The sequence below is a fragment of the Scyliorhinus canicula genome, chromosome 1 (assembly GCF_902713615.1).
Source record: "Scyliorhinus canicula chromosome 1, sScyCan1.1, whole genome shotgun sequence".
NCBI lineage: Eukaryota > Metazoa > Chordata > Chondrichthyes > Carcharhiniformes > Scyliorhinidae > Scyliorhinus > Scyliorhinus canicula.
In genome coordinates this window covers 225464006-225479605 of record NC_052146.1, presented here as the reverse complement: position 1 = coordinate 225479605, position 15600 = coordinate 225464006, and the positions used below count along the sequence as shown (strand labels likewise).

The 15600-nt window shown below is 43.6% G+C and overlaps 1 protein-coding gene across 2 annotated transcripts in view; it reads left to right on the top strand.

Annotated features, from left to right (window-relative positions):
- Window positions 1–347: 347 nt before the first annotated feature.
- Window positions 348–15600, top strand: part of cnksr3 (cnksr family member 3) — a 158105-nt gene continuing 142852 nt past the window's right edge. For both annotated transcript variants that reach the window (XM_038808448.1, XM_038808453.1), the window contains exon 1: window positions 348–604. In XM_038808448.1, the coding sequence (XP_038664376.1) occupies window positions 553–604 (52 nt within the window). In that variant the 5' untranslated portion in view covers window positions 348–552. The remainder of the gene's footprint in view (window positions 605–15600) is intronic.

The following is a 15600-nucleotide window of genomic DNA, read 5'->3' as shown; positions in this document are numbered from 1 at the left end:
TGTCTGCATTGTGAATAATATAAATGCTCATTATGAACACAAGGAAAACGCTTTCCAATACAGATTACAGGCACTCCACTGCCCCTTTAAGTTTGAAAAGAATATCTGCCGCACGACTCTGCCTTTAGATCCAGACTTTTTGCAAAGCAGGAATACCAAGCCGAACTCTTCAGCCTTGTTAGCTGTAATTATCGACGCGGAAGGGGAAAGAGCGCAGTAGAAATTTGTTTTCGCCTCGGGCGCCTTTTCTTTTAGGTCGGCAGATACAAATGATAGACAGGCTAATCAGCAAAGGCCGCTGGGTGGAGCGGCGCCCTCCCCTTTAAGGAGTTTCGGCGGAAGTGGCGGCGAATGCAACCTGATCTCCTGGTGAAATGCAGAGGTCCTGGAGCAGGAGGCTGAGTTTGCAGGGACAGAGAGGAGGTGGAAGGCGGCGCGGAGTACCATGTGAACCAGAGAACTCCGCAATATTGGCGAGAGAGAGGACAGGGGCCGGCACGCAGATACATTCAGATACTTTCTATCATTCCCCTTCCCCAATCTTTCAAACCAATGGACCCCATCACAAAGTGGTCGCCCAAGCAAGTGGTGGAGTGGATTAAAGGTAAGAACTTTTTGTCGCGGCGATTCTTGACCACCGCTTTAGTCAGGGTCAGGCAGCAGGAAGCAACGTTGTTTCACCCTTTCACAGAACAGTGTTCTTCTAATTTGCAGTAGTTGATTTGACTCTTATGGTGTGTTTAAGCTGGCTGGATTTTGAAGGAAAAAAATAGTTTATTTAGTTGCTTTAAGATTTCGATAAGTTTTGGCTCCCGGGTTTAAGTTTCCTCTTCGAGTGTAATTTGATTTTTTTTGTCACAAACCCGAATGTATCCTTAATGCTTTCTCCATTAAGCCCTCTTCCACAAACTTAAATGCGCCTATGTTAACTTATTTAACTCTGGGTGAGGGAGCCTTAATGAGCGAGCTGTGTGGATGTCTCTATTTTTGTTGTTGTTTATTTTTCTTCCTAAATGGCGGGTGTTTTGACCGATGACTCATTTGGGATTCCCATTGACCGCCTTCGTGGTGACTTTACTGCCAGTCATATTTACTGGAGGATGATGTCGGCTTCTGCTTCAGCAGGCGGCCTCCGGTGCAGCCGGTGTTTGTTTTGAAGCTGAAACCATACCACTGTCACCGCTGTCTATTTACCCCAACATGACGGTGTGACTACTTTAAAACTTTCAAAATTGCAAGTGTAATAGATGTCACACTAAGTGTTCAGCACCATATAAACTTGAGATTTAAAAAAAAGTCTAAATACTTGCTTTAAAAAAAACACAAATTAATTCTTACAAACGGTTTAATCCCTATGCTGAGTCAGCTAATCTCTGGGTGGAGAGGAAGCGGTCAGTTCTATTAACCTCCCTAACCCAAGGTGGTTTGGGGGGAAGGTCATGGCATCCACTGTCTCCATTGCGATCTAGTAAAGGGCAAATTAAAGTCACCATAGTCCCAGATGACCCCAGGCTGCTTCTCCCACCTGAAGGTCATCGCAGCTCAGGTGTGGGGCAAGGTTGAGACAGCGGGTCCTTCATGAATAATCTCAGCCGGTATGGGAATTGAACCTGTGCTGCTGATGAACCAGCCAGTCCAGCCAAGTAAGCTAAACCCTCACCCCCTGAAATCTAGTGACTCCTGGTGGAAAATGGAAACATGTGTGCGCTGGGAGGATGTGATCAAGCTTGTCAAAATGGCCTGACTGCTGAATAATTTATTGACATTTGGTCCTTGGCCTCGCACCTGGGCAGTGGCTATTTTGATGATGTGAAGACTCTACAACTGTACTGAACTATGAGTCAGTAGCTTAACTCAAGGGTGCGAGAAGAAAGCTTTCTTCCAGTATGCCGGCTAGCAATTTGGGAGTGCAGGATGACTGTAGAAAAGTTTGGACGAAGGTGGTGTGCAGGTTGGGTGGATTGGTCATGATATATTGCCCTTAGTGACCAAAAAAGTGAGATGGGGTTATTGGGTTACTGGGATAGGATGTTTTTGAGGGCTTAAGTGGGTCGGTGCAGACTGGATGGGCCGAATGGCCTCCTGCACTGTCTGTTCTAGGCCAAAACAAAATCTTGAACAATCTCCGCAAGTCTGACAGCATCAGAACGGAGGTAACTTTGAGTCTGGATGACTCTGTCAAAGCTCTTATCATCATGGGCCACATTTGAGTACTGGGTGTTGTCCTGGTCGCCATCTTATAATTTCAGGCTAGATCACCTTTTTCTTGGAAAAACAAAAGCTGAGGGCAGATCTAATCAAAGTTTAAAAAAATCTTGTGGACGGTTTTGATGAGATGACTTGTTTCCTCTTGTAGGGAAAAGCTTAACAATGTGCTGGGAATACTCTGCTGGTCAGGCATCATATGTGGAGAGAAACCGATAACAATCCATGTCAATTTCATATGCTGATGAAGGGTCATCAACCTCAAACAATTGCTGCTGCATTACCTGATATCTTGAACATTTTCTGTTTCAGATTTTCAGTAATTTGAGAGAGAAATAGAAAGCAACAAAAGCAGATTTAAATTAGGAGAAATGGTAGTAGTGGGCATGAGTGAAACATAAAAGTCAGTACGTAAGGTTGGTATATAGCCTGTTTCTTTTTTAAAAAGTAATCTTTACTGTCACAAGTAGGCTTACTGAGGGAGAATTCCAAATGTCCAAATTATCCAACAAGCACATCTTTTGGGACTTGTGGGAGGAAACCGGAGCACCCGGAGGAAACTCACGCAGACACGGGGAGAACGTGCAGACTCTGCACAGACAGTGACCCAAGACGGAAATTAGACCTGGGGCTGTGAAGCAACAGTGCCAACCACTGTGCTACCGGACTGCCCATTCTGTGCTGTATGTCATTTGTAATCTTGCTTATTTTGCTTTGCAGTCAAGTTCTCCTGATGTAAATTATATAGTTAGCTTGGATTTTAGCGAAGGGTACTTTGATTTTTCTAGCAGCCAAAAGGTGGATGTTTGTCCAAGCCTTTAGGAGTGTACAGTCTACCACCAATTGTGCACTATTGAAAGATCAGGAAGACTACATGGAAACCACTATTAGAAATCCAGACTCCATCTTATGGCTTTCATGTTTTTTAAAGAAATCTGAAGAGATCAATTCTTGCCTGAATACTTTGTAACTCTTGACATTTTCTCAACTTGCTGAGAAGGGTGCCCAGAGAGAACGGGCCAGTGAATCATGCACCTTCTCAGTCCAGTGTCTTCTGCAGCAAATGTAATGACTGTCATGCTAGAGTGGGGCCCCTTCAACCACACCAGGCCAGTGAGTTGACTGCTACCCTATAAACCATCATTTCATGAGATGCAACACTGCCAAAACCCCTATTTTTGGCCCAATTTCATGTAGGTACTTGCTTCGTGGCAGCTCCCATTTAAATGTATTGTTTGAATGTAATAGTATTCTGCTTAAATAATTTGGGAATTTGAGAAGAACCTGCCTGTGAAAATGTCTATCTGTATACAGGCCAAGCTGATAAGTTCATTATTCATTAGTGATCTAATTAACTCGTGGCAAAGTCTGACATATGTCAAATGTGGGTGTGTTTGGTGATGTTGATCAAGGGTGTGAGAAGGAGACCATTCTTCTGGAGCAAGCCTCAGTAGTAATTCTGTTCGAATAGGTTTCCTGAACTCCCCTCAACTTGGAAAAGTTTCAGCTAATTTTAAACTTCAGCAGTTGCTAATTTTATCTAGTTAAGAAAAGACTATTTCCAATCATTCACTCAGGGTGTTGAGATCCACAGTTTTACGTGAAACTGAATTCGGGCAAGCATTCATGGACGTGTAATGCAAGAAGACCAAGTTGTTGACACTAATTAGAAATCACTAAAGTCCATCATTCAGGTAGACCTATTTGTACCATTTTTGAATTTTAGGATGAATTTCCACTCATGCTGGCCAGTGGGGCACAAGATCTCCATGCTGGCCAGTGGGGTACCTTTAATGGTTTAATCACCCTATGTCAGTATCCATCTGCAGCTGGTTTGTCATTGAAGATTTCTCAGGCCAATGCCTCCGGCGACATCATTAAGTGATCACAATATGAAATTTTCTACTTGCCACATTAGACTTTCTTCTGTCTCCTGATTCTCCCTAGAGTGAAGTTATCAATTCCATGCAAATAAAAGCTATTTATTGCCCTGGAACTATGCCTAAGTTCCAAGCACAACCATTTCTGCCAGAATATGAATAAAACCCAGTGTTGAAAAAGTCCCAGCCCAGTTTCCATATTGTGGTTTGTGAAGTCCTTGCCACTTAACTTTGTCGGCAAACTCTGACATTTGAAATTGAACTTCAAATGCTTAGACTCTTGAGAAACTGGATTGAACATATAAAATAATACTGAACACAGCACCTGACGATATACAATTACTTCCTTTTTTGTTTCTGACTGTGTAGCCTTGTCTAAGAAAGCTGGCAATCTGACTCCCTGCAAATGTTCTTGAAGCTGTTTGTTTTGATTCACTTAAGGGATGTGGACTTTTCTGGCTGAGCCAACATTTATTGCCCATCCCAAATTGCCCTTGAGAAGGCGGTGGTGAGCTACCTTCTTGAATTGTTGCAGTTCACATGGTGTAGGTGCACCCATAGTACTGTTAGGCAGGGACTTCCAGCATTTTGACCCAGCGACCGTGAGTGAGGGAACAACAATATATTTCCAAGTTAGGATGGCGAACGACTTGAGGGAGCTTCCAACTGGTGATGTTCCCATGTATTTGCTGCTCTTGTCCTTCTAGTGGACGTGGGTTTGGAAGATGCTGCCGAGGGAGCCTTGGTGAGTTCTTGCATTTTGTAGGTGGTAACCACTGCTGCTACCGTGTGTTGGTAGTCAAGGGAATAAATGCTTGTGGATGAGATGCCAAACAAGCGGGTTGTTTTGGACTGGATGGTGTCGAGCTTCTTGAGTGTTGTTGGAGCTGCACTCATCCAGGCAATGAAAGAGTTTAAAAACAATAAATTTAGAGTACCCAATACTTTTTTTTTCCAATTTGGGGGCAATTTAGTGTGGCCCATCCACCTGGCCTGCACATCTTTGGGTTGTGGGGTTGAGACCCATGCAGACACTGGGAGAGTGGGCCAGGATCAAACCCAGGTCACGGCACCATGAGACAGCAGTGCCAACCACTGTGGCACCGTGCCGCCCTTACAGCAGTGTGGGTAATTCTTAACTTCCCTCTGAAATGGGCCTAGCAAGCCCATTCAGTTCAAGGGCAATTGGAGATGGGCAAAAAATGCTAGCACTGTCTGCCCACATCCCATGGAAGAACAAACAAGATATAGTTTTTAGGAAACATTTGTAGTTTGGTTTTGGAGAGAAGTGTGAGTGTAGACAACTGTCTGTTAAACAGCATTGTACAAGGGTAATATCTGGTATGATTAGCATTGCTAGGTGAGGCTGATGGCTTAAGAGTTTTTAATGCAAGAATGAATGTGTTGTCACTATAATTGTAAGATGTATGTGATTTGACTTCTGTTATTAAGTTCAGCTTTTCATTCATTTCTAATTGTTCCATTTTAGATGTTCTGCGTGCCTTATGACCAAAACTATCAGGGCAGCTGTATTTTAAAAATTCCAATAAGTGATCTCTTGCTTTAAAATAAGCGTGCAGAGAACTGTCTGAAATTCCAACTGTGCATCTATCAATGATAAATTGTCACCAGAATGCTAATTTTGTAAGTCACATAATTGATTTTCGATTACATTTCACTTCTCAAAGGAACAGAACGAACAGTCCAGGAACTACTTACTGGAAAAAGCAAAAGCTCTTTTTTAAATAATTGAGTTAATGCAAAACACCTATTTTTTGTGTTCTGAATTTTTAACCGACTCGTTTCAAACGTATAATTAAAAAAAATATATATTTTGCACTAAAGTTTTGCAAAATTTTTCATAATAAATGGTAATAATCCTAACACAGCAAATTAGAGTGAACATTAACATAGTGCAGAAAGAGAATATACAATAGCAATTAACTAGACGTTACCCCACGTGCCTCAGTCTTCCCACACCCTCCCAACGGGGCACTCGCCCTCCACCGTCCCCTATGGATCGCTGCTGCTGCTGCTGACGTTTTAATTTTCCCTGAGAAGTCAATGGACGGTATTATGCCCCCGCTCAACAGCAGCCGCTCTGTACACTTGGCAAAGTTATTTACACACATATATGTAGGCATCCGTTCGTGGTGTTGTCCCTTGCTTCTCCCGGACGGAGTCCACTGCCGTTGTCGTCTCGTGCGCACTTCCGCTTCTGCGGCCCTCCCGTCTTCCCCGTTTTCTCTGTCCCTGTGGATGCCAAGTTTGTTAACGTTTCCCTGCCTCCCTTCCTGGCTCTCCTCTACTGTTCCCTGTCTCTTCCGTCTCCCCCCCCCCCCCCCCCCCCGTTTCGCCTTTCCTTCCTCTTAGATTTAGCTGCCTTCGCCCCCCTCCCGGTCTATCTCTCCCTCTCATGCTTTGGCTACTTTCCCCTTGTTCTGGGCTACCTGGCTATTCTTCTGCTTGTTTGTTGGCCACAAACAGGTCCCGGAACAATTGGGTGAACGGCTCCCACGTTCTGTGGAAACCGTCGTTTGACCCTTGGATGGTGAATTTGATTTTCTCCATTTGGAGAGATTCTGAGAGGTCGGACAGCCAGTCTACGGCTTTGGGTGGTGCTGCTGACTGCCAGCCGAACAGGATTCTACGGTGGGCAATCGGGGAGATAAAGGCAAGGACGTCCGCCTTCCTCCACAGGAGTCCATCTGGCTGGCAAACTTATAATTTAAGCATTGTTTCTCCGTAGCACAATTTATAAATTACCTCCAATATCTTGCCTGGAGTATTCTGCCCCTGGTTTAGCACACTGGGCTAAGTCGCTGGCTTTTAAAGCAGACCAAGGCAAGCCAGCAGCACGGTTCAATTCCAGTACCAGCCTCTCTGAGCAGTCGCCGGAATGAGGTGACTAGGGGCTTTTCACAGTAACTTCATTGAAGCCTACTCGTGACAATAAGCGATTTTCATTTTTTTTTTCATTTCAAAAGACTGAAGATGCCGAATCAGTTGAAAATTTCAAGTCTGGTATTGACAAGCTAGGGGATATGGAATTGAAGTACAGATTGGTCGTTATCTAATTGAATGACTGAACAGCCTCTGGGGCAGGATGGCCTTCTCCTTCGTAGAGAGTTTATTAAAATCACATTGTTCGAGTCTTATCAAATTTAAGTTGGTGCATGTGCCCAGCAGATATTTTACTATTTGGTGCAGCAACTAACTTTTGGATCAAGTTAATTATGGTGGTGTTACATTTTGTTAGAATGGCACAAGTTGAATACTACTTTGTGTTTTAAGTGCTTTATGATGTAGAAATAACTACTTGGCAAATAGAAGGAAGAGTGGGGTTGGGGTGGGTATAAGATTTATTTTGGGCGGCACCAAATCAAACTTTAAAAAAATAAATAAATTTAGAGTACCCAATAATTTTTTTTTTTCCCAATTAAGGGGCAATTTTAGTCTGGCCAATTTTAGTCTGGCCAATCTACCTACTCTGCACATCTTTGGGTTGTTGGGGTGAAGCCTATGCAAACACAGGGAGAATGTGCAAGCTCCACACGGATTGAACCTGGGACCTCGGTGCCGTGATGCAGCTGTGCTAACCACTACGTCACCATGATGCCCACTAAATCAAACTCTTAATACCCACATCTCTCCCAGATTTTGCAATAGGGGAAGACATCTGTTCTTGTCTGCCCTACCTAGATCTTGGAAAGTATGGGCTGTTAAGTTTGTTATTTCAAGACTTTGATCTTCAGTCCAGTGCAGCAGGCTATAAATACAGAGATCAGAATTGACTGCATGGAAACTGTATGAAGCTAGGTTATGAGTGAGGATTAATTGAACATTGGGCTCCTTGTTCTTTGGAATACAGGAGACTTTGAGCTGACTTAACTGAAGTTTAAAGTTGTTTTCATATAGCCCTCTGAGGAATGCACGAGCAGATGGTTCTCAATGCATGGAACTGTCATCATGCAGCTGACAGCAACCCAGAAGTAAATTTGCCAGATTTGCCAAGACCAGCTGTCATGAGGTCCAAAAGCATGGGGAGCTGGTACCACAAGTGTGTCTAATGTGTTTCATTTTTTTCATTTCACAATGCCATTTTAAAATTTAATTCTGTGGGTATGGCTGTCACTGGCAAGGCCAGCATTTATTGCCCAGCTCTACCTGTCTTTGAGAAGATATTCAAGGACTGCTTCAGTCCATATCATGTTTATTTCTCATTTTATAGCAGTTTGATACAATGCCGTGATTCCTGGGGTGGAACTGATGAAACGCTACATGGTTTCTATCCCTCGGGTTAATGAATCAATAGGGCTTTCACGATGGTTCAACAGTTTCATGGTCAATTTTACTGATACTAGCTTTTTATTTCAGGTTTGTCTAGTTTATTTTTTTAAACTAAATAATTCACCAGCTGTTGTGGTGCAATTTAAAATCAGTCCCCTGGAATACTGGCCCAGTAAAGTAAACACTTTGTTCCTGTAATACTGTTAAAAGAACTACAGCGTCTGAAGGGAATTTACTAAGTTAGTGCAGCGCAATAATCCCAACATCTGGGTGCAAGTTTTCAAAATTATGATGGTTGGAAGGGAAGAGATACAATTTATTCACCAAAAATTTGCATGATTCTGGGAAGGCAAATGAAGCGATGGTGTCATTGGATACAAGAGATAAGTGGATGTGTTCCTGGAGACTGGGCTCATTTGGCCAAATTGTTTGTTGAGGTAAGTTCTTGTGTATGTGAAGCAAAAAGAGCACTCTTTGCCCTATTCAATGTTTGTGTCTGTAGTATGGAAGTGAATACAACACACAGTGCGGTCTGCCCAGTACATTGTGAAGCCTTGCATAAAGTACAAGGACTGTCCTGTAGCCATTTTTATCATAGAACGGGGCAGCACGGTGGCCTAGTGGTTAGCACAACCGCCTCACGGCGCTGAGGTCCCAGGTTCGATCCCGGCTCTGGGTCACTGTCCGTGTGGCGTTTGCACGTTCTCCCCGCGTCTGCGTGGGTTTCGCCCCCACAACCCAAAAAAAAAGAAAAATGTGCAGAGTAGGTGAATTGGCCACACTAAATTGCCCCTTAATTGGAAAAAATAATTGGCTAATCTAAATTTATAAAAAAAAAAAAAAATTTTTTTTAAATCATAGAACAGTACAGCACAGAACAGACCCTTCGGCCCTCGATGTTGTGCCGAGCAATGATCACCCTACTCAAACCCATGTATCCACCCTATACCCGTAACCCAACAAACCCCCCCCCCCCCCCCCCCATCTAACCCTACTTTTTAGGACACTACGGGCAATTTAGCATGGCCAATCCACCTAACCCGCACACCTTTGGACTGTGGGAGGAATCCGGAGCACCCGGAGGAAACCCACGCACACACGGGGAGGACGTGCAGACAGTGACCCAGCTGGGGACCCTGGAGCTGTGAAGCATTTATGCTAACCACCATGCTACCGTGCTGCCCCTCTTGGTATGAGTAATGTACTAGTACTGTGCTCGTGCTGCCAGTTATTGATGTGAGAATTGTTTAGGCAGTGACCGTCTCATAGTAAACATGCTAGGTGTGCTCTGCTAAGACTGGTTGGCAGTAACACCCATTAAAGGTTCTTCCTGTTTGCTGGTCTTTGAATGTGGTAAATTTCCTCTGAATTTACTGCTGACTGCAAAATCTTGCGAGGGGAAGTGGTAGCATAAAAATGGCTGCCGTCTAGGAATTCTCAAGCTAAGTCCATTCCTATTCTTGGATTCCTCCTCTGTGATACAGTTTGACCTGTATATACGTTTTGGTGGCCAGAATGCAATACAGTGCATGTTGCATTGCCGATCCAAAAATGTTAATCCATCTCTCAAACCCTTTCTCCAGAATAAGCTAACTGCTTTTAAGCACGTTTTATACTGTTGAGCTCGATCATAACCCAGTAAATTGAAGCCTAGTCGAAGGATAAGGCCCTGTCAACACTTCAGATCACCCAATATGTGCCATCACAGACCCACGAGAAGACCTTTTGCATTCTTGATTTGTGGACAGCAGTGGGTATTGGATGACCATTGCTTCTGTCCAATCACTGAATCATCAATGTTTTTTCATGGACATGTCTTCATGTGGTGTTTTCTGTGGCCACCAGATAACTAAGCGTTTTACAGTATAAGTGTAATCTGTTGTAATGTAGGAAAAATGCAGCCAATTTATGCACAGTAACTGTCATATTGACGATGATCGGATAATCTGAATCTGCTTTGTGATGTTGATTTAAGGGATAAATTTTGGCCAGGACACACTGTCCTCTTCAAGATGTTGCCACGGCATCTTTTGCACCTACCTGAGCAGACAGAACTCTATTTAAGATCTAATCAGAAAGACAGCACACTCAACATTACAGCACTCCCTCCGTGCTGCACTGGAATGTTGCTGTGGATTTTTGAGCTCGGGCCTGGAGTGGGACATGAATGTGAAACCTTGTAACTCGGAGGTGCTTCTTTTGGGTTACCCATATAAACTAAGTCAACAAATTGAGGGATAAATCAAAAGGCAAGACTCTTAAAGGGATTATCAAAGTGAACAGAATTGCAAAGGAAACTTCAATCACATCTGCTGTGATGTCTAAAGGGGGTCAATAACAAACCCCAGCTTCCTCAGTATCTAGCAGGCATGGATACTGCGCCAGCAATTGCGCCAGCAGTCATTGCCATGGGCACTCACCAGTGAACATAGCTGTAGAAGTATCATAGAATTTACAGTGCAGAAGGAGGCCATTCAGCCCATCAAGTCTGCACTGCGAGCAGACAGTCGATATGGACCCTCTGGAGCCCCCCTCCCTTATTCGACACTTTACCTGAAACCACTGAAATCTTTTCCAATTGGATTTTTTTGTTTATAGGGTAATTTCAGAAAAAGTTTATAATAGCCACACACCATAAAATGTCAGGATCAATCTGAACTAAGAGTTTAGCTGAGTACAATTGGTGTGCCATAATTTACTTCCTGAATGAAGGAAGGAAGGAAATCAGTCAATTTCTGCTCCTGATGGTGATCCCCTAATCCGATGTTAAAAGTATGTCATGAATGAAAGTAGAATTTGTTTTGTGTGCACAGTCCAAGAGTGTGATGCTATTAATGGTCCAGACTTGCACATTAACAATGTCCTGTGCGAGAAAGCATTAGTACAGGTTGGGCATCCCTTATCCAAAATCAGCACTTTCTTTGGAGTGTACAACATCACAAGTGGGAAATCCTACAAGGCTCTGGGAAGGTTCCCACAGACGGTCACATGCCCTAGCTGGGGCTGTTCTGGTGCCAAAATCTCATCAAATCCAGGTACGAATGCAATAAATTTGTGTACTCTTGTGATCAGCACCTGCATGTGCTTATCTACAGCACAGCAAGTCAATTTATTACAAAAACTGGACTGTGGTGTAAATGTGAGGTGTCTTAAACAGACAAATATGGTGTTGGAACGATCTGAAGAAACAGAAGGTGAAACGCTGATGACCAGAGCTAATGAAAGATAGAAACACATTGCATAAGGTGAAAAATTAAGATCTTGATCGTGTATTGAAAGAGTGGATTTGTTAGCGTTGGAGTGAACATATGCCACTTAACGGTGTGCTTATCATGAAGCAAAGCAAGATCTATCCTGACAAACTTAGAATTAAAGGTAACTGAATATTCCGCAGACAAGAGCAGCGCAGTGGTTAGCACTGATGCCTCATGGTGCCGAGGTCCCAGGTTTGATCCCGGCTCTGGGTTACTGTCCGTGTGGAGTTTGCACATTTTCCCCGTGTGTTTGTGTGGGTTTTGCCCCCACAACTCAAAAGATGTGCGGGGTAGGTCGTTTGGTCACGCTACATTGCCCCTTAATTGGAAAAAATGAATTGGGTACTCTAAATTTGCTTTTAAAAATATTCTGCAGACAGGTTGCAGAAATTTAAGAAAAACATGGCATTACATTTTGTGGTCCTAAAGCTTTTGCTGATGACGAGGCAGCAGAGGAATTTGAGTTTGCCAAGCTGATGGAAATCTAATGCCTGAACAAATCTACATTGCTGATGAAACATCATTGTTCTGGTGTTATTGATCCAGGAAGATGCTGACTACAGCTGATGAGAAGGCCCCTTCAGGTATTAAGAATGCCAAGGACCGATTGATTGTTGTGATTTACTAATGCAGCAGGCACAGAAGCGTAAACTTTCAGTGGTAGGCAAGAGCCTGCGTCCTCACTGAGAGTGCCCAATTCTTTTTTTGTTCCAATTAAGGGGCAGTTTAGCATCGCCAATCCACCTACCCTGTACATCTTTGGATTGTGGGGGTGAGACCCATGTAGTAAAAGTCCAACAGATTTGCTTTGAATCGCTAGCTTTCGGAGCACAGCTCCTTCATCAGGTGGGTTCCACAACCACATATATAGACAAAGTCAATGATGCAAGATGATACTGCAATATTTAAATCCATACAGAACCGCTCCATTTAAACTGGTTACTGTGCTGATATGTGGGAATAAATGGGAATTAATTGAGGGTTATTAAGGTTTTTGGTTTGGTTTGTTGGAGTATTGGGTAAGAAAAGTTGTGAACCAATAGCTTGCCTGATTAATCAATTGTCGTGGCTAACCATGCCAATTGGAGGGTCTAGCTGTGAAAACCTTTTCAGACTTCAATCGATTCAATGTCCTTCAGAGAAGGAAATCTGCCATCCTTATCTGGCCTACATGTGACTTTTTTTTTACCACACACTGAAATAGCAAACTACTCCATTATTCTTTTGGCTTCTATGGCACTGTGGTATAAAACCGGGCGGACCACCTGGCATTGAACCAGGGCATTCACAAGTAACAACAGCTAATCCTTCCCACTTAACCCTGCAGTCCTCCTCCACAATATCTGGGGACTTGTACCAAGTTGGAAGGCATGTCCTACACACTAGTCGAACAACGGCTTAATTTTGTCTGGAAAGTATGATTTTGGTGAGTATGACTGCCCCAGATCACCATTCCTGGCTATGACCTTTACCACCAGCTGGACAGATCCACCATAAGGGCATGGCAAAGTTGATTCCACATTCCACGAAGCCTATGGTGCCAGATCAAACATTGGCAAGGAAACCTCCTGATTACCACCTATTGCCCTCCCTCAGCTGATTAATCATTCTCCCTTCATATTGAACATCACTTGGAAGAACCATTGCAAGTAGCAAGGGCAGTGGGTGTGCTCGGAGCAGGGGTTCAACGTTACAACACCCAAGAGTGGCTTGGAAACACCACTACTCACTGAGCTGCTGAGTCCTAAAGGACCTATATACCAGTTGGCCTGAGGCAGGTGGTGAGGGAACCTAGAAGGAAAATCTTCTTTGGCCGCTCATGCTCCCCAATCTACCTAATAGGAGTGTTGGTAAGAGTGAATATCTCTCCGCATTTCTGAAGACTAAGCCCTGATTTCACACTGGGGATGCCTCCTAGTGTGTTGCATGACATTACCACTGCTAGATGGGATAGATTCATAACCAATCTAACAGCTCAAGACTAGGCATCACTGAGGTTGCTGTGGGTCATTAGCAGCAGATTGTTCAACCACAATCTATAACCTCAGCAAGCACATCTCCCACTTAACATTATCATCAAGAGGAGGATCAAACCTGCCAGGTGTTGCAGCAGGCACACCTTAAAAATTAGTTGTCAGCCTCCTAAGGCTGTAACACAAACTTCCAGTGTGCGAAACAGCTACTTCTAAGTGATCCCTCAACCACCGGTTACATCAAAAATCTGTAGTCCTGCCACATCCAGTCGGAAATGATTGTGAACCATAAAACAACACTTAACACAACAATAACCTAATCAGTTTGGGTTTTGCCAGGGAAGAAGGAAAAGAAAACTGATCTCCCATTATCTAATTTTTTTTTTCCTTAAAACTCCAGCTTGTTGTTTTCCAGCTCTATTTATTTTCCACCAAATAGACCGTGACTCTCAAACTATTTTGTTCCCATCCAAATCTTTTACCACCACCTTATGCTTCAACTGTTGACCGATAGAATGTTTTGTGGAATTAAACTACATTTAAAAAATCTTTCAACAATACAGTCTCTTGTACATTTGGAGAAACGAAACGCAGATTGGGTGACCGCTTTCTGTCACCATTTTTGCTGAGCCCACAAGCAAGGCCCCAACCTTCTAGTTGGTTGCCATTCAACTCAGCACTTTCCTCTCTTGCCCGCATGTTCGAACTGGGCCTGCTGCAAAGCTTGCAAAACTTTCCCTTTGCGATTTATGTACTTCACCGCCTTCTGGGCTTGACGTTGAGCTCGAGCTTTAGACTGTGAACTTTCGCCTCCATCTTGACCCCCATTATTTCTTTTTGTTTCCTTGATTTTTCCCAATGAAATACACCCTCCCACCCTCCACACGCACACACACGCACACCTTCGCCTCCACGCGCACACCTTCGCCTACGCGCGCGCGACACCTACCCCCTCCCCCCGCGTGCGACACCTGCCCGCGCGCGCGACACCTCTGCACGTCCCCACACGTGCCATCTGTCCATTGTTTTTAAGTTTTGCTTTCACTGAGCACTGACCCTTGGTCTCCTATTAACATATTCTGCTATCTTACCTTTATGCCACGATTAACATCTCCATTTGTGTCAATGCTAGGCTCTGACCTAACCCTGACCTATTCTGCCCACCCTCCTCCAACTGATTTATTGCACTTCTGTCTGAATTCATACAGACTCAAAGTTAACTCCGATGCTGCCAGATCTACCGAGTTTATCCAGCATTTTCTGTTTCTTCAATATCATCTTTTCTGAGCTACGCAGAGTATTGGATAGTGATTTCTTTTCCAATCCATTCTTATTGGAACAGCTTGTAACTTGTTTTCTCTGACTCTTAACAGTATTTCGGTTTTCTCTGACTCTTAACAGTATTTCAGAGTATAATAGTATAAAAGTATTTCGGAGTGTAAGTGTTGGTAAACTAGCAGTGATCTGTGGGTAAGGAGGATAATGTATTGTGAAATCAAAGTTGTTTTTTGTTTTTAAAGCTATTTCAGATTGTGGTGAGGATTCAGTGTACATTTATAGGCATGTGCGAGTCAGAACCTCTCCATTTCTTTTCTTCACACACTCAGCACAAATTACTTTGCCAGGATCCAATCTTGGGGCAATTACATTCAGCAGCAGCCAGATGTCATTTATTTAGCCTGTTCCCCTCCAGCACCCCACCCTGCCTTTTGTACTTTGACTACAAAATAAATGCTAAAATTAATACATCCTAATTGTGTACTCATGGCGCCCCCTCACCGTGCTTGTTCCAACAGACCTATTCAACTGCTTTAAGAATGAATCTCATCAGCTGATAAAGTAAACCAGGGCGTCTAGTCTTCATCCTCTGCCGTCTAGTCTTCATCCTCTGCCAAGTTATGCAACTTAATGCTCGGCGGTGCAGACTGGGTTGACTCCCTTCCAGCAAAAAAAATGTTGGCATGATCAGCTTTAAAGCCACGTTCAGTCATTAATCTA